The 26,228-nt window shown below is 38.3% G+C and overlaps 1 protein-coding gene across 1 annotated transcript in view; it reads right to left on the minus strand.

Moving 5' to 3' along the window:
* Positions 1 to 5,674: 5,674 nt before the first annotated feature.
* The window catches only part of LOC126282144 (NEDD4 family-interacting protein 1-like), a 55,903-nt gene continuing 35,349 nt past the window's right edge, over positions 5,675 to 26,228 (minus strand). Inside the window, exons 3-5 of the mRNA XM_049981646.1 lie at positions 12,946 to 13,168; positions 8,798 to 8,983; positions 5,675 to 6,983 (exon numbers count right to left, since the gene is read on the minus strand). Of these exons, the coding sequence (XP_049837603.1) occupies positions 6,880 to 6,983; positions 8,798 to 8,983; positions 12,946 to 13,168 (513 nt within the window). The 3' untranslated portion in view covers positions 5,675 to 6,879. The remainder of the gene's footprint in view (positions 6,984 to 8,797; positions 8,984 to 12,945; positions 13,169 to 26,228) is intronic.

Consider the following 26,228-nt stretch of genomic DNA (forward strand, 5'->3'; position numbering starts at 1 on the left):
AGAAGAGGCATTTCAAGGAAATTTGAGCCTGATTTACATGGTTTTCCAAGACTATGTTGGTAAGGGTTAAGCACTGGTGGAATCAGAACAGATGGAGGTCATTGTGGAAGGAGGGGTTTCAGTCGGAGATGGGTAATTTGATGGTAAGGCCATTTGGGGGGATTCTTAGCAACAACTTGGGAACGTAATTGGGGCTGGGTTCTGGCTAGGGATATGAAAACTTTTCTGTAGTCTACATCTACATCCATACTCCGCAAGCCACCAAGCATTGTTTGGCGGAGGGTACTTTGAGTACCTCTATTGGTTCTCTCTTCTATTCCAGTCTTGTATTGTTCGTGGAAAGAAAGATTGTTGGTATGCCTCTGTGTGGGCTCTAATCTCTCTGATTTTATCCTCATGGTCTCTTCGCAACACATATGTAGGCGGGAGCAATATATTGCTTGACTCTTCGGTGAAGGTATGTTCTCAAAACTTTAACAAAAGCACGTACCGAGCTACTGAGCATCTCTCTTGCAGAGTCTTCCACTGGAGTTTATCTATCATCTTTGTAACGCTTTCATGATTACTAAATGATCCTGTAGTGAAGCGTGCTGCTCTCCGTTGGATCTTCTCTATCTTTTCTATCAACCCTATCTGGTACGGATCCCACACTGCCAAGCAGTATTCAAGCAGTGGGAGAACAAGCGTACTGTAACCTACTTCCTTTGTATTCGTATTGCATTTCCTTAGGATTCTTCCAATGAATCTCAATCTGGCAACTGCTTTAGAGACAATTAATATTATATGGTCATTCGATTTCAAGTCACTCCTAATGCTTACTCCCAGATAATTTATGAAATTAACACCTTCCAGTTGCTGACCTGCTATATGGTAGCTAAATGATAAGGGACCTTTCTTTGTATGTATTCACAGCACATTACACTTGTCTACATTGAGATTTAGTTGCCATTCCCTGCACCAAGCGTCAATTCATTGCAGATCCTCCTGCATTTCAGTACAATTTTCCGTTGTTACAACCTCTCGATATACCACAGCATCATCTGCAAAAAGCCTCAGTAAACTTCCGATGTTATCCACAAGGTCACTTATGTATATTGTGAATAGCAACGGTCCTAAGACACACCCTGCAGCACACCTGAAATCACTCTTACTTTGGAAGACTTCTCTCCATTGAGAATGACATGCTGTGTTCTGTTATCTAGTAACTCTTCAATCCAATCACACAATTGGTCTAATAGTCCATATGCTCTTACTTTGTTCATTAAACGACAGTGGGGAACTGTATCAAATGCCTTGTGGAAGTCAAGAAACACAGCATCTACCCATGCTGATTCCTACAGAGTAGATTTCTAGTCTCCAGAAAAGTCATTATACTTGAACATAATACGTGTTCCAAAATTCTACAACTGATCGACGTTAGAGATATAGGTCTACAGTTCTGCAAATCTGCTCGACATCCCTTCTTGAAAACTGGGATGACCTGTGCCCTTTTCCAATCTTTTGGAATGCTACAATGCTACACTCTTCTAGAGACCTACGGTACATCGCTGCAAAAAGGGGGGGGGGGGGGGGGGGGGCAAGTTCCTTCACATACTCTGTGTAAAATCAAACTGGTATCCCATCAGGTCCAGCGGCCTTTCCTCTTTTGAGTGATTTTAATTGTTTTTCTATCCCTCTGTCATCTATTTCAATACCTACCATTTTGTCATCTGTGCAATGCAACAATCTAGAGAAGGAAGTACAGTGCAGTCTTCCTCTGTGGCCTTTAGTGTGTCATCCTCTGTTTCAGTACCATTTTGGTCACAGAGTGTCTGCACATTTTATTTTGATCCACCTAAGACCAAAATTTCTTAGGACTTTCTGACAAGTCAGTACATAGAACTTTACTTTCGAATTCACTGAACGCTTCACACATAGCCCTCCTCACACTACATTTCGCTTCGTGTAATTTTTGGTGCAGATGACAGGAGCAAGGCTCCATGGTGCAGAATAAAAACACACAAAAATATGCAATGGGCACTTACATGGCACCGTTCTATGCCAACCTATTCATCGACTGCCTAGACGAATCCTTTCTAACCACTCTGAACCCCAAACTCCTCACCTGCTTCAGATTCACTGATGGCATCTTCGTGATCTGTATCAAGGGTGAGGACACCTTATCCACATTTCTCCAGGACCCCAACACCTGCCCCACTCGCTTCACTTGGTCCTCCCCAAACCAAAATCTACCTTCCTCGATGTTGACTTTCACCTCAAAGATGGCTACATCAGTACTTCCATCCATGTAAAACATATCAATAACCAACAATACCTCCACATTGATGGCTGTCACCCATTCCGCACCATGAAGTCCGTTCCATGCAGCCTAGCCACCCATGGCTGTCACATCTGTAGTGACAAGCAGTCCTCAAAATATAGCAAGGGTGTCACTGAGGCCTTCACAGACCATAATCACACTCCGACTCTTGTAAGGAAACAGATCTCTCGTGCTCTATCTCTCCAGTCACCTATCACCTCCTTAAGTCCCACAGTCCAGCCACAGAGCAGCATTTCCTTCATGACTCAGAACTATCCAGGACTGGAGCAACTGAATTGCATTCTAGACCAGGCTTTCGACTACTCCTCGTCGTGCCCTGAAACGAGAAATGTCATACTCACTTACTTCCCCCCCACCCACAGTGGTATTCCCCCTCCATATTATCCTCATTCATACCCAGTCAACCTCTGCTCTCAACGTCTTGCCTCACGGCTCATATCCCTGTTACAGACCTAGATGCTAGATCTTGTCTCATACATTCTACCACCACCTACTCCAGTCCAGTCACAAGCATGACCTATCCAATCAAAGGGCGGGCTATCTGTCAAATCAGTCATGTGATCTACAAGCTATGCTGCAACCTCTGTGCTGCATTTACATGGGCATGACAACCAATAAGATGTCTGTCCGCACAAATGGCTACTGACAAAAAGCAGCTGGACCTCATAGATGCTGAGCACGCTACCCAATACGATGTTTGTCATTTAAATGACTGCTTCACAGCCTGTGACATCAGGAACCTTCCGACCAACTTCATTTTTTCTGAACTGTGGAGATGGAAACTATCCCTGCAATATACCTCTTCCTTGGTTCCGCTTTGGCACTACACAGCCTTCTTTTCCACCAATGCACCCACCGTCTTTTCACTTCCCTCCTTTTCCACCCTCCCTTCTCAACTGCACCTAGCTGCCCTATAATCTCCCATCTAGTCCCTATATCCTCCCACAAGCAGAACTATACTGTCCTCCACTCCTACCCTGCTATGCCTCCTCCTCCCCCTTAACCCCACCACCCAGACTGTTTCTCCATCACACCTTGATACTCACAGTTTGGCCTCATCAGCCCGAGTCAGTAGTGGTCATGCAGGAGAAGCATTTGTGTGAATGTGTGTGTGTATTCAGAAGGCCTTTTGGACGAAAGCTTACTTGTTTAGCAGTCTTTTTGTTGTGCCTGTCTGCAACTCAACATCTCAATTACTTAGTGAATAACAATCTATCATTTTTGTAATATTGTCACTAGCCCATTCGCGATTTTCTGTTGTCCAATTATATTTTTTTTTATTTTTCTAAGGACACCATATTCATCATTGACTGTAGAAATCATATATTCCGCAACTGCTATTTTGGCAATTCAGTCATTATAGTATGACATTCAGTGCCTAAAAGTAGAATTATGTACATTCTAAAAGAAACAGAAATTTACAACAACATTAAAATGATCCTAATTACTTGCTTAATGACAGACTGATTTAATAAATGGAAGATTTCCAGGCTATTCTACATGAAAATGATAGAAAAGAACATGTCATAAGGACACATTATTTTGCATCTGATATGGGTTTATTGCTCTAACATTTTCTACAGAAATGTATGTACCTTGGTTTCATAATATGTATGGGATTATGCGGTTTTTATTTGGCAACATGGAAGAATCATATGCACTATCACTTTTATTTTCATTTTTATTTTATTCATTTTTAGAATCTCTAGTGTGAGGTATTTTACCATTCTTCATGAATGTTATGTAACATGTTTTGTAAGTGCTGCCTATGTTTTATATTGATTGCAATTTTTATACATGATAACAGAGAGAGTCAAGTTATCACCAAACATTTTATTTTTGTAAATTAATTTTATCCTATACATTTCATTTTATCTTTACAGTGTTTGTCTCATCTATCATTGCATCATAATATTGTATAATTACCTTTCACACTTCTTTCAATAGCATTTTAAGTACTTTGAATTTATTAGTACATATACATATTTTTCTACATAACTGTTTCCCTGATCATGACTTTGTAAAAAGACAGATCTTTTATTTATGAGGTAGCATCTTGTGAAGTATTGTCTCAATTTGTTATGCTGCACTGTTGGCCGTATCAGTGGCAAGTTTTTTGTGCCTTCTGGCTTTTCATCAGTTGCAATACATATGCAAACAAAGTAATTTGTAAGATTACTGTTGCTCTGTTCTGTGTGAGTACCTAAGCCAGGGAGAGACCTTTTAACATATGTACTTTTCCTCACCAAGTGACGGCAGGAGACAAAACAAACAAACAAACAAACAAACAAACAAACAAACAAACAAACAAACAAACACACACACACACACACTATATGAATGTTGTTAACATTGGTAACAGTTCACATAATTTTCGTCATTTGACAACATAAGGGGCTTTGTCCTCATTTGATGTTACTGTAATCCTACAGTTAAAAAACTTAGTTTTGACAGTGACATGCATACATGTTGGAGGATTTTCAAGTTTTATGTGCCAAAGCAAAATGTTAGTGATGGATTATATTCACTATTTTTGTAATGTACTACTGCCTACATGACATGTTTCTGCAGGTCTCTATATACACTCTGTGCCTCATTTTTGTATTCTTTTATCTTTTGTAGTACAACTCAAAAGTGTCTCAAAGGCTGAAACTGCAATTGTGAAATAAATAATTTCTATAGTCAGCAGTGAATATGAGGTCCTTTAAAAAATTCTGCTTGACTGTGAACCCCAACCACACGAAGTTATTGAATTGCAAAATATCTGTATAGACATAAATAAAAAAAAGGGCAGCATAGTTCATACATTTTTGAGGTGTTTTATGAGATCCCGAAGTATGTGGATATTTTTCTCTAGACTCTCAAATGTGAGTAATTCTCGCCCCTTTATGTAACATACGTATGGAGTATTTTTATTTCATGGCTTAATTTACAGTCTATTCAGCATGCACATATGCATGAATATATTCCAAATAATCAATTTTGTATTTTTCAAACTGTAGAACACTAATCTCAGTTTTTATAGCCATTGTTATAACTCGTGACGACAAAATGTACAGCATCTTATCTCCTCTACCATCTTTTTAATGAAGCCTGGAAAGCCCAAAGTTTGGACAGGTGTTATCTTTATTCAGCATTTCTTATATATCTATTGGAAGAGTCTGTTATATACACATATTGAAATCAATATCAGCTATTGGAGATGACCGTGCATTGCACCATGAAACTATTACACTTGCAACTTCAACTTCATGGATCAACTGCACACAAGCCAAATTACTAATCATTTATACACGGTTGAGGGGAAAAGGTATGGAGATGTGATAAGTAAAAAGTCATTACTCTTAGACAAAATGTTGAGGAAAGAGTTTAATGAGAACAATAAAATATATTCACATCATTATTAGAAGAGACTCTGATGTCTCAATTGTATATTTTTCCATGACTAATGATAAACAAAGTTTTTTTTTATTTTTCCTTTCAGGAAAAGCCTATTACACTTCTCTACAAATTTTTTAAAAAATAAGACGTGTTAAGTACAACTTTATGACTGCTGTGACAACTAACAAAACAGAAAAAAACCTGTTTTATTACTTACAAAAAGTGCTCCTTAAAATTATATGACTGGAGATACAAATCACATTTTCAAACTTCATAAGTTAAATTTTAATTTTAGGCCTAGCCCCAAATATTGTGAGAGTTGTTGCAACCCTCACATCATCTACTTTATACATTCATGGTTACTTAGAGGAATGTATTTTAAGTATAAATACCGGGAGATGCTTGACAATAAGCGTCAAACACACAGCATTTTTAACACTGTGTGCAAATACTAACAAAAAAGTCAAAAAGTCCTATATACTTGTTAAGTACCATTGAAAAATAATCACAATAAGAGCATGGTGCACAAAAAAAAAAAAACACACAACTGTGCAAAATGTTGTCACTGCTTTTGGTCATACCCTTAGATATAAATTGCTTACAGCCTAGAAATCAACCTTATTATAGGACTAAAGTTGCATTTTTTAAATTCATTTTACAAAAGTGTCCCAGCATCTAAAAATCACCACAAATTTTTATTTCATGTGTTGTGCCTACAGTCACTAAAGCCAATATTCTATGATGCCTGAAACCACATTTTACATTTATAGGCAAGCTGTTTCCCTTTTTTGTGGAGGATAATTTTTCTACTTAAAAAGCACCTCTAAAAAATTCTTACTCATGGCACACAGTTTTTGTATGCTTTCTGTGTGACCCTTGTGTGATACTGTGACACAGACTTTAATTATGCTCCAATATTTCATAGCAAAATAAAAGCCATAGTGTGTCAAGAATAATTACTGCAGCACAACATATTGTTGATCTGAGACTTGGGTCACTTAATTTATTAAAAGCAGTTGCCACTTTCCTTTAAACATAAAATTAAAAAAAAAGTATGGCTCATTGCAGAAACTAGAACTGTACGACACTCGCACGAAAACTGGGAACAATTATAATCATTACTGAGGCAAAGATGCTGCAGTGAAGGATTTTACCTAGAGCTAAAAAGAAATTAAAAATTAATAGAAGAAGAGCAGCCGTTCCTGTGCACTGCCAGACAAAAGTCGCCAACCTCTTTTAATCTTCAGATATTGTATTATGGCACGTACGCATATCAACAAACCTGAAAAAAATTAATGAATACAGAGAACTTAACGATACATCCACATAAACTTCAAATAGTGGGTGCAAAATACATTGCCTGACCAAAAAAACAGAAGCACCCAGAAGGGTAAAAAGGACACAAAATGAAACTTCATCTGTGAGAGGATATGTGATGTTATTCAGTGGTTACAAAACTGAGTTAAATTTACAAAGAACTTGGCAGTATTAGCCAACTTATCAGTATGACGTTGCATGTCTCTAGACTGGATGCACACACCGATTTGGTTGTGAAGGGTACCATAAAGCTGTTGTATCATCTTCTGAGGCAAGTTGGCCCCACAACTATTGTGACTGGTCCTCGATATCCTGGATACTGGCACTGGCATTGAGATGACGTCCAATCTGGTCTCACACACGCTCTATCGGGAACGGATCTAGCGACCTTGCTGGTCATGAGAATACCTCAACATCACAGATAGCTCGTAGAGACAACTATCATGTGTGGATGAGCATTGTCTGTTGAAAACACTTGAGGACGCAGGATGTCCGTGATGTACTATTGTGCCATCAGAGCACTATCAGTCATTACCCGTCATGAGCTGAAGTCATATGCTATGTTTCCCTATACCACAAGTAATACCGCTGCACCTATCCAAAACATTAGAAGAATAGGATTTCTCCCCAGATCGCTGCCATATTCGCTGAAAATGGTTATCTAGGGTAGTGTGGAACTGTGATTTGTTACTGAACTCAACACACGCCATACATAAACAGTCTTTGCTTCTTGGTCACAGGACCACTCCGACTGCACCCATTCATGTTGGGTTGTCAATGGCAATTTACATGTGGGGCAGTAAGTCTCTAGTCTGGTTACAGACAATCACTGACTAATGGTGTGGGATGACACAGAATACTGGACGGAGTCTATTACTTGTTCTTTCATGGCAAGCAATGATGTGAATGGCCTACAATGTGCTTGCTGCACAATATGGCGATTCTCTCGTGGTGATCAGACTAGGTCAACAAGAACCTTGATGATGAGTGTGCCTGTCCTCACATTCCCATGCCACTGTCACACCTGAATGCCCCACAGATCGGCATATTTCGTGATTCAACCAAATGACCATTTCTGACCATTTGGAGACACAGTTTGAGGGCCCCTTCAAACTCTCTCATGTGCTGATAACGCAGTCATAAACAAACATGTCCATATGGGGGACCCTGGTTTGATTCCCCATACCACAAGGGCTTTTTTTCCTTGGTAGGAAGGGGTGCACTCAGCCTCATGAGGCCAACAAGGAGCTACTCGACTGATCAGTAGCAGTTTCGAAATCAAGAAACCTGACAGTGACTGGGAAAGTGGTGTGCTAAACATGCACCTCCACACCTTGTCCAATGATGCCAATGGCATCACTATCTATATCCTACACAAATATGTGGCATCCCCATGTCATTCAATATGACCACACAACATCTGACACTGTTCTTGCCTTTCATATACCCTACCAGATCTGGTAACTACACTAAACATTAAAAATAATAATCCACTCCAGTGGATGTTCTGCCTGTCACAGAGAGTTGAATTCTAATCATTTACATATCAGACAACAGTGTGTACTTTTATGACGTTATGTTAACATCCAGCCACATCTTTTGGGTGCTCCACTTTTTTTGTCAGTTACTGTATCTGAAGCACTGCAAATCCTGGGTAATACAAGCTACAAATTACTCCACCCCTCTCTATTAAATGAAATCAAAGAATTTTACAGTTTTTCTACAATATTCTATTTAACAGTACAGAAAGATTCAAACTCTACACGAAAAGTAGCTTACCAAAAGTCATGATTATCCACCACAACCAACTATTCTCACGTGAAGCCAAGTCTGTTGAGTGTTTCACAATCAAGGTCCACTTGGCAAGTGAAAGACCAAAACCGGAAAGAGCTCCATATCTTGCAGCAATTGTGTGACAGAAGCACATCAGCAACAAAAATCCAATCCAGTTGAATAAAAAAGCAACTGAAAAAGACAAGTATTCTGTTGCAATAAACATCCATTAACTGCATAAACATTTAATCAAGAAAAATTTGATACTGTGTAAAAGTGCATATAAGAAATTGAAAGGAAAGAGGAGAATGAGATATATGGGAAAGAAAGAAATAACAGTTGTGAGGAAAGAAAAATGAAAGGAAGATGGAACTTAATGTTCCAATGGCATCGAGGTCATTAGAAACAGAGCATAAGCTCGAATCGTGACATGAATGGCTTTCAAAGGAACCATCCTGGCATTTGCCTGGAGCAATTTAGGACAATCACGGAAAACACAAATCTGGGTGGCCGGATGGAGGAGGTTTGACCCTTCATTCTCCCAAATGAGAGTTCAGTGTGCTAATGAAAAAGCATCTAATGGTTTCTGAAACTGAAATGCTTGTACTGTTATGTAATAAATATGCACACTTGTTAGAGATTATGAACCTGCTCCTAACAACTTTACTACATTGGCCACAATTTATATGAACTCTTCTTCTCAAATTTTCTCCACATGTAAAACAGTAAGACTATCATCAATATTATCCAATCATAACTTACAGAAAAGAGTAACTAAAATGAAAATTGACCACATACAATAGTACATATAACCAAACAAAAGCAAACAAGGAAATGTGCCCATGGAATAGATGAACAGATACTTGTAAGGACAAGGACTAAGAACGCAGCACACTACCTGACACCAGATCTGTGCAGGAGTCACAGAATCCTTCGGTGTATGTGTATGTGTGTGTGTGTGTGTGTGTGTGTAACCACTACTAGAAAACACACACACACACACACACACACACACACACACACACACACACACACAGAGAGAGAGAGAGAGAGAGAGAGAGAGAGAGAGAGAGAGAGAGAGAGAGAAAGTTGATGCAGAGTATGAGATAATGATGCTGGGTGTACTCCCCTCCAATTAAGAGTCACTGATATTGTACAGATGTCTTTTACATCACCCCGGGGATGAAACTACTAAGCAGATTAAAACTGTCTGCCAGACTGAGATTCAAACTTGGGGACCATCGCCATTTGTGGTAAAGTACTCTACAAATTGAGCTACCCACGCACAACCTGTCACCACAGTTTTACTTCTGCCTACTTTCCAAACTTCGCAGAATTCTCTTGCAAAACAGTCCGCCTGCTTAGCTGAGTGGTAAAGTGGTCGCCTCCCATGCAAGTGGGCCCGCGTTCGATTCCTGGGTGGGTTGGAGATTTTCTCCACTTGGGGACTGGGTGTTGTGTTGTCCTCATCATCATTTCATCCTGGCGCGCAAGTCGCCCTATGTGGCACCGACTGAAGTAAGACTTGCACTTGGCAGCTGACCTTTCCTGAATAGCGCCTCCTGGCCGATGATACCACATGCTCATTACCATTTTTCATGCAAAACTTGCAAGACTAACACTACAGGAAGAAAGGATATTGTGGAGACATGGCTTAGCCACAGCGTGTGGGATGTTTCATTCTGCACCCATGTAAGAGATTATGAACCTGCCCCTAACAACTCTACTACATTGGTCACAGCCTGTAAGAACACTTCATTTCTGGAAACATCCCCCAGGCTAAGGCTAAGCCATGTCTCCACAATATCCTTTCTTCCAGGAGTGCTAGTCCTGCAAGTTTTGCAGGAGAACTTCTGTGAAGTTGGGAAGATAGGAGACAAGGTACTAGTGGAAGTAAAGCTGTAAGGACAAGTTATGAATCATGCTTGAATAACTCAGTCAGTACAGCACTCTCTTGTGAAAGGAAAAGGTCCCAGTTATGAGTCACGGCCCAACACACAGTTTTAATCTGCCAGTAAGTTTCATATCAGCACACATTCCACGGCGAAGTGAATCTTTCATCCTGGATCCCAACAATGTCCAATGGCTTGCAGAATGGTCTATCTCAGTACCTGAATTCTGTCACACAAATAAAAGATGTCACCAGTGACCTGAGCAGAAACCACATTGGCTGTTCTATCTTGGACCATCATGATACCCAGGATTTAGAATCCCTCAAAAGTTTGGTGACATGTCTCTATCAAAATGCAAAGCTCTGTCAAAATTGTGAATTGTATTCAAAGACAAGAGTGTGGAAGAATGAAAATCATGGTCAGATTCAGTTTTGTGCAGCAGCTGAGAGTTTCTTTCACACAGTTTCTTGTTATGAGGACTCGAGGGAAACAATCAATTCAATTTTTTATGTCCTGGAGCTGTGCACAGAATGTGTGCCTATAATTTGCATAAATGCCAATTACTTTCAAGCATTTATTCTCCCTTTCATTTTCCTGAAAACTGTTTTCTATAGCACCATGCACTGCTTATTACCTAGCTTCCAGAAGAGAAAATCTTTAGAATGATGCTAGGAATGTTGGTCTTATAGTAAGAAACACAGATATTTATAAGATCAGTATCCTCACATTAACCAGATTCTCCATTACCTAAGTTAACATATCTCTGCAAGCAGGAGCATTTCTTGCCATTTTTTGAATTGTGTTTGGTTATACAATAAAACGAGTAATAATCTTGATCATTTTGAGCTCCACAGCTGACAGATACTAATATTAATGATTAATGAGAAACACCATAGCCCCATTAACACACATTTATTGTCACAACTGCTTTGATTGGTTACACCACCACCACCACCACCACCACCACCACCACCACCACCACCACCACCGTCATCATGTTGCCAAGTTGTGTCAAAACCATGTTTTAAGAGGTCTAGCCTTTTTGTGTAACATCAGAGACAAAATCTATGTGACAATCACCTATAATATTCCGCCGACTGCCTGGAAAAGCATGGCGAGCGGTAGGTGCGTGTGACACGGCATGTTGTATACACCCGACTCTGTGAGCCTGCTATACTTCTGACAGTAGGTTGGTAGAATGTTTGTGTGACCGTCTTTTCCAGATTTTGCCTCTAATGTTATACATGACATGGTATTGACATAACTAGGCTATCTCATGTTGAGTTAATGAATAAAACAGGTTTTGTCAAAACAAATCTATATCAGTAGAGTTATCACGCTTTTTATTGATCATTGATCATTAATATTAAAATTATAAGGAAATGTGATTAAGATATAGGAAGTCAAATTTTGAAAAACAACTGCCAAAATTATAGTAGAATGTAGTAGAATGCTCAGTGTTTTATTTTATTTTTAGAATAAAAGTGTGAAATAAAACTATTTTCATACTAGAGATATGGATGTCATCACTGTTTTTGCAATGGTAAGTATGCACTTGAAGCTACTCTGAAGACTGACTAGCTGAGAGTGGAACTGGTAATGTTTGCTTTCTAGAACAGTATGGAAGGCAACATCGTCATCAAAGGGAGGTGTGCTCATACAAGATGAAATGTCAACAAGATGCCACCTTGTTTAGCTCAGTAGCAAATGATGAAAGTGACATCATGAGATACCATCCACGGCACCAAAAACCTGAATATAATGAAACAAATAAGAACAGTTTCTTAATGACCAAAGAAAACTTAAAAATGGATTTTCTGGGCGAGAAGACAAACAGGGAGAATATTGTCCAAATATTGACGTTATTTGCTTGAGAAAATATAGATACACAAAAACTGCAAACAATATTTGGAAGGCAATATAAAGATCCATTTTACCTTATTCATAGTTTACTTCTAAGTATCAAATAATATTATGAACTGCAGTATCGAAATACTCTCCTTTAACAGTGCTGAATCCTTATTGGTAAAAAGGTTATTTAATGAAAATTCTTTCAGCAATTTGTGGTATCATTTATGAACAAAACCAGATGAAGAGACAAAAGCATGGTATCCACTACTATAACACAAGTGAGCACAGCAAGAGGACGGTAACTTCCGATGATGTTAGCAGTCAACATATTTAGCCTTTTCACAGCTGTCTCCAACTACTAATCAAAATGCAAGCACTATGTCTAAGATATCAATGAAAAGTACAGCTCACCTAAGAAAGATGTGAAAAACATGAAGTCTGTTCCAAGAAGACCTGACCCATTTTCGTTGTCAGCTGCTTCAGTGTCAATAGCAAGAAATGCCAAAGGTACTCTGCTGGATTCCCCCTGTAAACTTTTCTCTCGCTGAACTTCTTCATATGTAGGTAGCTTTGCTCCTGCATCATATGGAGGAGGCGCAGAGAAATCAGCCTTTGGTGGAGGGATGTCATCAGTCTGAAAAGAATAATAATTGCACTGCAAATATAAGGTACAAACAGATGAATATTGTTCATACTGCTTCCTGACAAGAGAGTGCAAAATCTCAAAGCTTATTTTTCTAATTTCTCTCTTCACTTTTGTATATTTATAATCACACCTGTTTGATAATGTAACACAAGCAAATTTATGAACTTGCTAACAATAGTACTGCTCTAGGTTTGTTTGCAGTGAAAGTCCCCTGTAGAACACAGTGGTAGAAGCTTCTCAAAAAGATGGCTGGGCAAAACAGTTACCTATTGATGATTATCAGAATAATTGCTGGAGTCCACCCACGGTCATCCTGCAGACATCTATTTAAGGATCTAGGGATCCTCACAGTAACCTCACAGTATATATATTCACTTATGAAATTTGTTGTTAATAATCCAGCCCAGTTCAAGAGTAATAGCAGTGTGCATAGCTATAACACCAGGAGAAAGGATGATCTTCACTATGCAGGGTTAAATCTGACTTTGGCACAGAAGGGGGTAAATTATGCTGCCACAAAAGTCTTTGGTCACCTACCAAACAGCATCAAAAGCCTGACAGATAGTCAACCAACATTTAAAAATAAATTAAAAGAATTTCTAGATGACAACTCCTACTCATTGGCTGAATTTTTAGATATAAATTAAGGGAGGGAAAAAAAACTAACTTAAGCATTAGTGTCATGCAATATTTTGTGTAATGTAATATCTTGTACAGACATATTTCTTTAACCTGACACGTTCCACATCATTACGAAGTGTCGTATTCATGATCTATGGAACAAGTATTAATCTAATCTAATCTGATCTGATCTAATTAGGAGAAGTGAACCAAAAGTTGCTGTTCAACTGATATTTCCTCTAACGTGATCACAAATTTAGAAAGTGCTCCCAAAAAATGTGAAAATATAAAAATTGCAGGCATGTATTTTCCTTATGTAACAAATAAGAAATTTTACACTACTCAATACAGACACTGATAAATTTAGAAAGCTGCAGGCAGCTCTCCAGCACACAATTACCTTTTTACTTTTAGTAATAATGATTTATATGATGAACTTCTGATAAAATTTATTGATTTCTGAATGAGCTCAAGAAACTTTTAACACTTCACAACCAACAATAAACTACATAAATGATTTAAGTTACCTCTTATCTCACATAGAAAACTGATTTTCCAGATCATTTTTAATCTTGTTTCTCTCATCAGAGTTACTTGCAGATGATACTAACATTGAAATAAGGAACAGCTGCTAATCAAATTTTCACTGACATTATTAGATGGTTTGAAGATAATTCACTGTCATTACACTTTGAAAAGACCCATTATATGCAGTTCACAATCTGTAAGAGATTTCCTTCCAGCATGTGTATAACATAAGATGTGCAGATCAAAGAGGCTCAAAATGTTAAATTTCTAGGATTACAACACGATAATAAATTCAGTTGGGGAAGGGCATATTACATAATTGCTTAAGCACCTAAACAAGTCCGTATTTGTAGTGAGAATGATGTCACATGTAGGAGACATAAATATATAAAAAAAAACCTTGAATACTTTGCTTACTTTCATTCTATTATGTTGTACAGGATCATATTCTGGGGTAACTCATCAAACCAAGCAAAAGTTTTTATAGTGCAAAAGCATGTGATAAAAATAATTTGTGGTGTAAATTCAAGATCATCATACAGAGACCTGTTCAAGGAACTCTGTATCTAACCACTGTGTCTCAGTATATTTATTCCATAATGAAATTTGTTGCAAAGTAATATATCTCTATTTCCAACCAATACCTCAATACATAGTGTTAATACTAAGAATAAGAACAATGTACATAAAGACCTAAAATCACTTGCCCTGGTCCAAAAAGGAGCCCAATATTCAGGAACACACATTTTTAATAAATTGCCGGCAACCATTAAAAACTTGGTTTCAGATAAAGCATGGTTTAAACAGAGTCTGAAAGATATTTTGATAGGCAACTCCCCCTACTCTATAGATGAATACCTTAACAGAGACTGTTAAGCCAGCTTAACTAAAAATTTCAGTTACGACAGCACTTCATCACAACAGGTATTTTGTGTATGATAGATTTATTAATAATGCATAACAATGTTTTGTTCTGACAGCATATTTACTCTGTAAATATTAGCTGTTCCAGTATACCACATAGTATTCACCTATTTTGACAATCTCCTGACAAACGATCAGGATAGTAAGTATTATATTCAAAAGTTTTATGTTTTTATGTTATACTTTCTGACATGTTGTAGTGCCCCCAGAATTTTACAAAAGCCTGGAGACACTTGTATTCCAGCTGTTTCAAACACACGTTATTTTAAAGCAGGGCGTAAGGATGAGCATGAGATACTACACCCATTTATTGTTTGTGCAGGCGAAACTGGAAGGGAGATAATTCATCGGGGCTGGCTAAGTGTTCCGCGCGACCTGCCAAGACTAATTCAATACGGCCCGGAAGCTTCATGGCTGGCTGCAAATAGTAATCTAGCTTTGTATCATTGAAAAACAAATGGAGTGACTCGAGATGGTGACTGTTCATTAGACATTGAACTGCTGTTGAGAGTACATGGACTGGACGTGGGTTGTCAGCCACGATAAAAGCTTATGCATTAATTGTGTTCAAAAATGGGTAATTAACTGATTCAGGGTGCCCAGTGATGTGTGGGCTTACATTATAAAGTTTAGTTGTTTTTTGCACAAAGTGGAAATAAATATGTTCTGGTGCATTGAAGAATATTCCAAGAGTAGCGCATTTTTTAAAGAACAAGAGAGAGAGCAAGAGAGTGAAAATTTCCCCTTCCTAGCAGTGAAATCTTCGGAGAAGCATCCGTGCCCTAGCAGAAGACATCGGCGCTGCAAGAAAAAGTAGAACCATCATTCTTCAACAAGTAAGTCCACGAAAACGCTTAACATTACACTGGGCCACCGCAATGTTCCACATCCCATGAGAATAATCTCATTTTTTTGGGTCTATGGAATGAAAACTGAATCTGATCTAATCAATTATAATGGCACATACATATAATAGAAGCTGCACTCATACATCTTCCAAGCTGTATATATACAAACAGTTCAATCCTCTTGACAAAATTACCAAATGTTGCATTCCATGCATGAAGAACCTGTTTCAACCATATATGGCCTTTTTGAATGTGTGAAGACTTATTTTTTTAAATTTTTTTTTATCTGTGACGCCTTGTGGATCTTTATTTAGTTCCACATACAGAACAGCATTTTTGACATCCATTTGGTGTATATATAGATCCTCTTCAACAATGATTAACACCAGTGTTCTAATGCAGCCAAATGTGAAATAGGCACACACATTTCATCATAATCATAACCCTCTCTCTCAGGACAGCCTCTGATTACAAGCCTACCTGATATCTCCATCTTGATTATGTTTAACTTTGAAGACCCATTTGTTATCAACTGGTTTCTTCTCTGCACTCAGTCAACTCCTTCACCTCATTAAGTTCCAAGGACTTTATTTCTTCAGTGATCACTTACCGTCATTCATTTTCATCATGTCTCCCTTGTATATCTTCATACCATTCAGAAACATCATCAACAAATGGTTTGAAACATTATGTTAGGGACATAGTTCTGAATGGGTTTAAAACATGAACAGTGAGAAATTCATAAATGAAATAATTATAAGCCTTTGATATATAGTTTTACAGGATACCTAAAGATCGGATGGATAGACAGAATAGTAGTTGAAGGAATGGTTGATATAATATTAGGAGCAGGCTGTGATATGAGTACACACAGCAAATTGTCAAGGATGTGGGATACTGCTGTTATATTGTGAAGAGGTTAGCTGAGAAATGTGAGGAATCGAGATCTGGGTCAACCTAACCTTCAGACCCCTGAGAAAAGCTCAATTAATGTAGGCTGAGCTCAGACTGCAATGAGAAGAAATTATTAACTGTTTACTAAGAATAGCCACAAGGGTCAAGAGGATTATCTAATAAGAGGCACTGGCTTTGACCTGTGACGTAATGTAAACGAATGTGGCAAAGTCATCTCTTGGTGAATACCTTTACAGTTAGGTTGTTAGTTGGCAAAGCCAATAAATGTGAAAACCAATTCACTAGTTACGGTGACAGACTGATCTGCAGTTTACCCTGTTTGAAAAAATCACCACTGATATCATATTATATAACCATGTTCTTTACGACATTTGTTGTATGTTTCCTGTGTCACTGATAAAAACTGCCAACTAATAGTAAACATTCCTCTTATTATTATGTGGTGGCTGATGGTAGTAGATGCTGTGATAAAAGTCGAAAGACTTTATTTCATATCAATATTCATTTGCTTCTGTTCCCTACCAACATTAGTTTTCAATATTGTGGGTAAATAGTGACTTTATTATACATATTAATAAATTTAAACTATTTCAAACTCAATTACATGCAACACTTCTGTTATTTTTTCGTATTACGTTCGCTTTCATTTAAGAGTACACAGACATACTGGAAACACTATCATATCTGTTAAATATGTGTTACTACATTGGCTGCACCAAAAACGTTGTCAGCATTGACCAAGGCAATGGTACAGCTACTTCCCTTAGCCTATGTGCAGTAACTCTTCTTAAGAGTGAATGTTCTGGCAAAAATGATTCCATAAAAAAATTAATATTACTATACAAAAGAGAACTTAAAATTAGTAAGTCTATGTCCTCTCCAGCATATCTCATACTACAAATAAATACACAGTCGCACAAAAAGAATGCACGAATTTGTATCGCGTAGTACCAGTGGTGGGAGTGGAATGGCAGGGTGGGCGACGTCTTATTTTGTAGGTTACAGTGCCCAGTTTCAGTAACAGTGGCGTAATGAAGAGTTCACCACCACCTCTTTGCTGTTGAACATGTCTTCAAAAGTAATGAGTCTACAATCACAGTTCAATGGCTTTTCCTTACGCACTTTACATGTTCCGTGAAATGATTCAATACTTGATTGCAACACAATACTGCATTGGCTTGCCTCTTTTCACACAGCTGGATCAGTAATGAAGCAGACATCCTCACATGGTTTGAATGCAAGAAAATGTTGATAGAGTAAAGTCCTTGCTGGTCCACTATGCAGTGAGCTCCAACTCTGGGCTCGCCTCGTCGCTCAGTGCAGCACATCCTGAAGGATGAGTTACATTTTCATCCTTACAAAATTATGATCATACAGAAGATTCATGACTGTGATTATGATGAACAGAGACAGTTTTGTGAGAGAATGCTTGTTCTTACTGCTGATGATGAGCAATGGTGACGCACCTTCACGTATGTGGTTATGTAAACAAACAAAACTGTCACTATTGGGCAGCAGACAACCCACAACAAGTGCAGTGAAAAATGCTGCACACTGCAAAAGTGACAGTCTGGTGTGGAGTGTCCAAAGTGGGAATTGTTGAGTGTTATGTTTTTGAAGGAGGGAGTGTTAGTGTGATAGTGCTGCACCTTATGTTGCAATGCTACACATTTTTGTGTGGCCACAACTGGACACTATATAGAGATAAACATAGTAGACATGTGGTTCCCAAAAGACGGCGCCACAGCTCACATGGTTAATTATTCGATGGCAGCTGTTCGAGAAATGTTTCCCCAACACATGATCTCATGTTTAGGCAATGTCCACTGGCCAGCACACATACCAGATTTGCCGGTTTGTGGCTTCTTCTTATGTGGTTACCTAAAAAGTAAAGTGTACTGCAACAAACCTCAAACATGCAATGACCTGAAAGTTGCAATACATCAAAAAATTACTGCTGTTTCACATGATTTATTGATGAAAGTGATGGTGAACTTTGAAGAAAGACTATTAACATGTATTCAGGAAGAAGGTCTCTATCAGCTTGGCATTATCTTTGAAATGTGAAAAAGTGACAATTTGTACATTGGGTACATTACAACTGTAGAGATGTGAAAACATACTGTATGTGAGCGAAATACAGCCAATTATACTAATTTGAAATCCATGTGTTCTTCTTGCACCACCCTTTACTGCCTGTTCTTCACATTGGTATACTGGGAACCAACAACTTTGAAACAGTCATTAACACTAGTAAGGGAAGGCTGTCTTCCAGGCAAAAGCTAGCCTGAAAACCCCAGTGCTTCACCAGGCATGGTCCTACTGTAGGCTATGTGGTATGATGTAGCCATATTTCTACCTTAAAACTGACTCACTCAGCCAGTTAAAGAGAGACCTACAGTTTAATGTGGACTTTAAACAAAATAAAACTCAGCATTTTCACATATGAAAGTCATTGCCAGAGGGGAAAAAAGCAATATGTAGAAACAGGAGGGAGTAGTGCAAGAACAGGGCCAACTGATGACCGAATCTCATACCTTGGATTTGTATTCTGACACTTAAACAATTAGCTACACGTAACTATCACAATACTAGTGTGTGAAAAGCAATCTATCACATAAAAATCTGGAACAGAAGTAAAATATTTTGAAATAAAGTAACACTGCTAATGCAATAAAGTTTATTTCACCCTGACTCTTAACTCTCTTTTAGGTCTACGAAGTACATGCTCATTCTCATATATTAAGCTAAGTGAATGTAGAATCTGCCAACACCACTCATCTGCTCTAACTGACATTACAGTGACCTGAACAACTCACTGAAATTCACTGTGCATAAAATGGATGCCATAAAAATAATATAGTTATTATCCCATCAAAAGATTTGTAGCTTTGCTGACTCCCACCCAAACTACCTCCTTTCAACATAATCCAGACTTGTGCCACACTATAGTTCAGTTTGTCACTATAGCAAACATCCCAAATAATATGATAAAGTCCAGCCCATCACACCACTGTATTTGAGACCAAGAAAGTGGTCCTGAAAGATCTTTCCACTTCAAGTTTCAATTATCAATTTCACAGCCACATAATGAAATATTTAAATGACAAAGTACCACAAACTAGAAACTTTTTGTGGCCCAAAGCAAAAATCGCAACACTGTTTTGAGTAATCTTTAATTCTATAGCATGAGAAGGACAAGAAATAAAAATACCAGATTAATGGCAGCGAGGGACAGGAAAGGACACAAGTTGCACTCCGTCTGCATGCCTGAGGCCCTGATTCAACATGCTGAACAGCAGCCATTGATGGAAATTCAAGCAACTGCAGACTGTGGCACACGTTGGAACAAATGATGCCTGTCATCTGGGTTCTGAGGTCATTCTTGGATCATTCCAGCGACTGGCAAAGAAGGTTGAAAAGCGCAGCCTTGTGTATCGAGTTTCAATGAAGCTCATAATCAACAGCATTGTTGCCAGAACTAGTTGTGGCCCTTTGGTTCTGAGTTGAGTGGAAGGACTGAACCAGAGAGACTGAAGGTTCTGTGAAAAGCTAGGCTGTGACTTCTTGGACTTGCGTCATAGTGTTGAGAATTGTACAGTCCCCTCAAAATAGGTCAAATGCACACTGCACATCAGAGGCTGCTACTCAGGTAGCTGACTGTGTGTGGGGTGCACACAAGGGTTTCTTAGATCAGGCAACTCACCATCCAATCCAGATAACAATAGCTGTAGGAAACCCAGAAGTATCAGTGTAAGACTGAAAGAAATACCTCCCATAAGCGAGACTATTAAAATCGAAATGAACTACTGAAGAATTCACAATTAAATGCCAGAGTTTGAAGCTCTCATGAAAAGCAGTGAAGCTCACATAATATTAGGTACAGAAAGCTGGCTGAAACCCGAAATTGATAGCAGTGAGATTTTTTGGGAAAATTTAAGTGTACATCGAAAGGATAGACAAATGGGAAATGGAGATAGTGTTTTTGTCACAGTTGACAACAAACTGCCAAATCCACCGAGGTAGAAATTGAAGCTGCATATGAGATTGTTTGGGCAAGACTCAGTATCAGGACTGGGTATGATAACTGGACCCTCCTATCACCCCCCAGACTCATCTCCTGATGTAACCGAAAACTTAAAGAGAAAACTTCACTTCACTTGTACGAAAGTTCCCCAACCACACTGTAATTACCAGTGGAGACTAATTATCCAACAATGAACTGGGAAAATTAACAGTTTTGTTAGTGGTGGGTGTGATAAGACATCCTGTGAAACTTTACTAAATGCCTTCTCTGAAAACTACATAGAAAAGATAGTTAGGAACCCCACTCACGATGGAAATATTTCTGATCTAATGGCAAGAAATAGACCTCTCCTCTTTCAGAATGTCCACATCAAAACTGGTATCGGTGACTATGATGCGGATGTGGCAACAATGATTACCAAAGTACAACTAAAACAAGAAGAAAGATGTATATATTCAGTAAACTAGATAAAAATATGGTAGGAAATTCAATATTTCAGCACAGGGCAGGAGCATTTAGAGGAACTCAGGCATAAGTTTAAAATAGTTGGTGATGCAGTGGATAGATACGTACCCATAGAACAGTTCATAGTGGTCGCAAACCTCCATAGTATACACCACAGTAAAGAAATTTCTAAACAAACAGGGATTAAGAAACTGAGATTACAGCATAATAGGTGTAAAACAAAGCCTAGGGCTATAGAGGGAGGGATGCTGAATGAAATGTGTTTGGCTATCAAGAGAGCAATGTGTGATGCATTCAGTGACTACTGTAGCAGAATACTGTCAAGTGATCATTCACAGAATCCAAATGAATTCTGGTCATATGTAAAGGCTGTTAATGGAACCAAAGTTAGTATTCAGTCCCAAGCAAATGAGACAGAAACTGAAATTGAAGGTATCAGAGCAAAGCTGAAATGCTTAACTCAATTTTCAAATGTTGTTTTACAATGAAAAATGCAGGAGAATTGCCCCAATTTAATCCACACACTACTGGAAAGATGAAAAAAATAAGTATTAGTATCAGTGGTGTTGAGAAGCAGCTGAAATCATTAAAGCTGAACAAATCTCCAAGCACTGATGGAATCCCTGTCAGATTCTATACTGAATTTGCGGCTGAGCTAGTCTCTCTTCTAACTATTCTATCGTAGATCCCTTAAACAAAAAACCATACCCAGTTTCTGGAAAATAACACAGGTCACATCCATCTACAAAAAGGGAACTAGAAGTGATCCATAAAACTACTGTCCAATATCCACGATATAAACTTGTTATATAATCTTAGAACATATTCTGAGCTCAAACATATCTTGAACAGAATGACCTCGTCAACGCCGGCCAGCATGAATTTTGAAAACATTGATCATGTGAAATCCAACTAGCACTCTTCTTACATGACATACTGAAAGCTTTGGATCAAGGCAATTAGGTAGATGCTGTATTTCTTGATTTCAGAAAAGCATTTGACTCAGAACCACAATTACACTTATTATCAGAAGTACTAGCATAATCAAGTGAAATTTGTGACTGGATTGAGGCCTTTTTTGGTACGGAGGACACAACATGTTATCTTGGAAGGAGAGCCATCAACAGATGTAGAATTAACTTTGAGTGTGCCCCGGGGAAGTGTGTAGGGACCCATGCAGTTCACGTTGCATATATTAATGACCTTGCAGACACTGTTTGTTGTGCGGTTCAGTCTAGAGACTGGTTTGATGCAGCTCTCCATGCTACTCTATCCTCTGCAAGCTTTTTCGTCTCTGTAACTACAGCGAGCTACATCCTTCTGAATCTGCTTACTGTATTCATCTCTGGTCTCCCTCTATGATTTTTACCCTCTGGCACTAAACTGGTGTTCCTTTTATGAATCAGAACTTGGCCTACCAACCAATCCCTTCTTCTTCTAGTCATGTTGGGCCACAAATTCCTTTTCTCCCCAATTCTATTCAGTACCACCTCATTAGTTACATGATCTACTATCTAATCTTCAGCATTCTTCTGTAGCACCACATTTCGAAAGCTTCTATTCTCTTCTTGTCCAAACTAGTTATTGTCCATGTGTCATTTCCATACATGGCTACACTCCATACAAATACTTTCAAAAACAACTTCCTGACCATTAAATCTATACTCGATGTTAACAAATTTCTCTTCTTCAGAAACGCTTTCCTTGCCATTGCCAGTCTACATTTTATATCTTCTGTACTTCGACCATCATCAGTTATTTTGCTCCCCAAATAGCAAAACTCCTTTACTACTTTAAGTGTCTCATTTCCTAATCTAATTCCCTCAGCATCACCCGATTTAATTTGACTACATTCCATTATCCTCGTTTTGCTTTTGTTGATGTTCATCTTATATCCTCCTTTTAAGACACTGTCCATTCCATTCAAGTGCTCTTTCGAGTCCTTTGCCGTCTCTGACAGAATTACAATGTCTTCCACAAACCTCAAAGCTTTTATTTCTTTTCCATGGATTTTAAGTCCTACTCCAAATTTTCCTTTTGTTTCCTTTACTGCTTGCTCAATATACACATTGAATAACATCAGAGATAGGTTACAAACCCTGTCTCACTTCCTTCTCAACCACTGCTTCTCGTTTGTGCCCCTCGACTCTTATAACAGCCATCTGGTTTCTGAACAAATTGTAGTAAATAGCCTTTTGCTCCCTTAATTCGCCCCTGCTGCCACCTTCAGAATTTGAAAGAGAGTATTCCAGTCAACACTGTCAAAAGCTTTTTCCAAGTCTACAAATACTAGAAATATAGGTTTGCCTTTTCTTAATGAATTTCCTAAGATAAGCCTCACCTGACAATTTTTGCTTTTTTTTTTGGGGGGGGGGGGGGGGGGGGAGGGAATGGGGGTTGGAATTATTGCATTCTTCTTGTAGTATGAGGGTATTCCACCTGTCTTACCCACTTTGCTCACCAGGTGGTAGAGTTTTGTCATGACTGGCTCTCCCAAGGCTATCATTAGTTCTAATGGAATGTTGTCTACTCCCAGGGTCTTGTTTCGACTTGAGCATTTCAATGCTTTGTTAAATTCTTCATGCAGTATAAACTCTCCCATTTCATCTTCATCCACATCCTCTTCAATTTCCACAATAATGTCCTCAAGTGCACCACCCTTGTGTAAACCCTCTATATACTCCTTCCACCTTTCCACTTTTCCACCTTTGCTTATGACTGGTATGCCATCTGAGCACTTTATACTCATACAGGTCTCTCTAATTTTTCTACCCCTACCGATATAAGCCTCTACATCCTTGGATTTGTCCTTTAGCCATTCCTGCTTAGACATTTTGCACTTCATGTCGATCACTTTTTGAGACGTTTGTATTTCTTTTGTCTGCTTCATTTACTGCATTTTTTATATTTTCTCCTTTCATCTATTAAATTCAATCTCTCTCCTGTTACCCAAGGATTCTACAAGCCCTCGCCTTTTTACCTACTTGATCCTCTGATGCCTTCACTAATTTATCTCTCAGAGCTACCCATTCTTCTTCTACTGTATTTCCTTCCCTGTTCTTGTAAATCATTCCCTATTGCTCTCTCTGAAACTCTCTACATTACTACTTTTTCCCAGTTTCTTCAGTTTTAATCTACAGTTCATAACCAATAAATTGTGGTCTGAGTCCACATCTGCCCCTGGAAATGTCTTACAATTTAAAACCTAGGTCGTAAATCTCTGCCTAACCATTATATAATCTATCTGAAACCTTCCCGTGTGTCCAGGGCTCTTCCACATATACAACATTCTTTCATGATTCTTAAACCAAGTGTTAGCTATGATTAGGTTATGCTCTGTGCAAAATTCTACCACACACTTTCATTCCTTGCCCCCAGTCCATATTCACCTATTACTTAATAGTAAAATCAAACAGCTCACAGAGAATGTACTTATCTATAATGAAGTACTACATGAAAGAAGCTCCATAAATATTAGTATACTACCAGCTACTATTGTGGCCAATGCTCTTAATGTGGATCAGCATCTCAGCATTAAGAACATACCTGAGTTAAACATGGATTTGATTGTAACAGGGCTTGCATTTTACCTAGTTCTGGTTTGTGAGTACCTGATCCAGGAAGATTTGCTTTTATCTGCATTACTGATGCATGTATTTTCTATGTTTAGGCATCTTTAATATGTTTCATCAGTTAACTTTAAAAACTTGTAGGAAAAAGAGGCTTAGTTACTTATTTCAGAGTTCCTCCATCGGTATTAAAAGTCACATGTGAATATTGTAATTTATTTTGTTGTATAAATTTAACTCTGTTAAAAGTATCTAAAGGTCAAGCATGCTCAGTGGTCACCCGTAATTTTCTGTGTCATGGTTGGAGGCCCATTTGCTATTTTCCATTTATTTGTTATGCAAATCTAATATATTCTATGTGTGTGTTTTAAATCTGTACTGAACTGACCAACCATTTGGGGCCTGGGTGCGAAAGCTGCCTATCGTGCATTGCCTAATCCGTGCATTTTAGCTCCTTTATTTGCTTTGAATTTATGCTTTGTTGGTCAAGAACATAAAAGTTACATGTTCTGCTTTCATTAATTTTTTTATTAAATGTCTGAAGTGTCATACATATTGTAGTTATTGTAATGTTGATTTTCAAGCAGGCAAAATAATTGTTAAATCCACTGAGCGCCTGATTTTATAATGCTTTTCAAATTGAGATGATCTGATTTGTTATAAAATAAAAAAGGGAATTCTCTGGAATATACAAAGGACAGTAATTTAAGGTTTTGCTAAATTTTTGTGGTGTTTCCTTGAGCTTGACTGTTCACCATTTTTATGTTACATTTGGCCTCCGTGGCAAGCTTGTCGTTGTTCGTGTTAAATTCAGCCTCTATGACAAATAAAAACACTGAAAATAATCACTTTCTTAATTCTCAGCACCTTATCACTTTCAGATCCAAGCACCATGCCATTTCAATGATAGCAGAATGTAGTGCTGATAGTGTGCTGGTATTATAAATAAATTATCAATTTTTGGTGGGGAATAATTTCATTCAGTGTTGGCAAAGTGTACTTCTTGTTTGGTTGATTTCAAATGACTAAGGTGGTACTGGCTGTGGACATGAGAACTGTACTGGGGATACCTTACCTGATCAAGGGCAAAATCCAATACAAGCTCGCGACATGTTGCCTACCTGTACAAGGCAACGTGGCCAAGTTAAGTC

Source organism: Schistocerca gregaria, chromosome 7 (assembly GCF_023897955.1).
Source record: "Schistocerca gregaria isolate iqSchGreg1 chromosome 7, iqSchGreg1.2, whole genome shotgun sequence".
Lineage (NCBI taxonomy): Eukaryota > Metazoa > Arthropoda > Insecta > Orthoptera > Acrididae > Schistocerca > Schistocerca gregaria.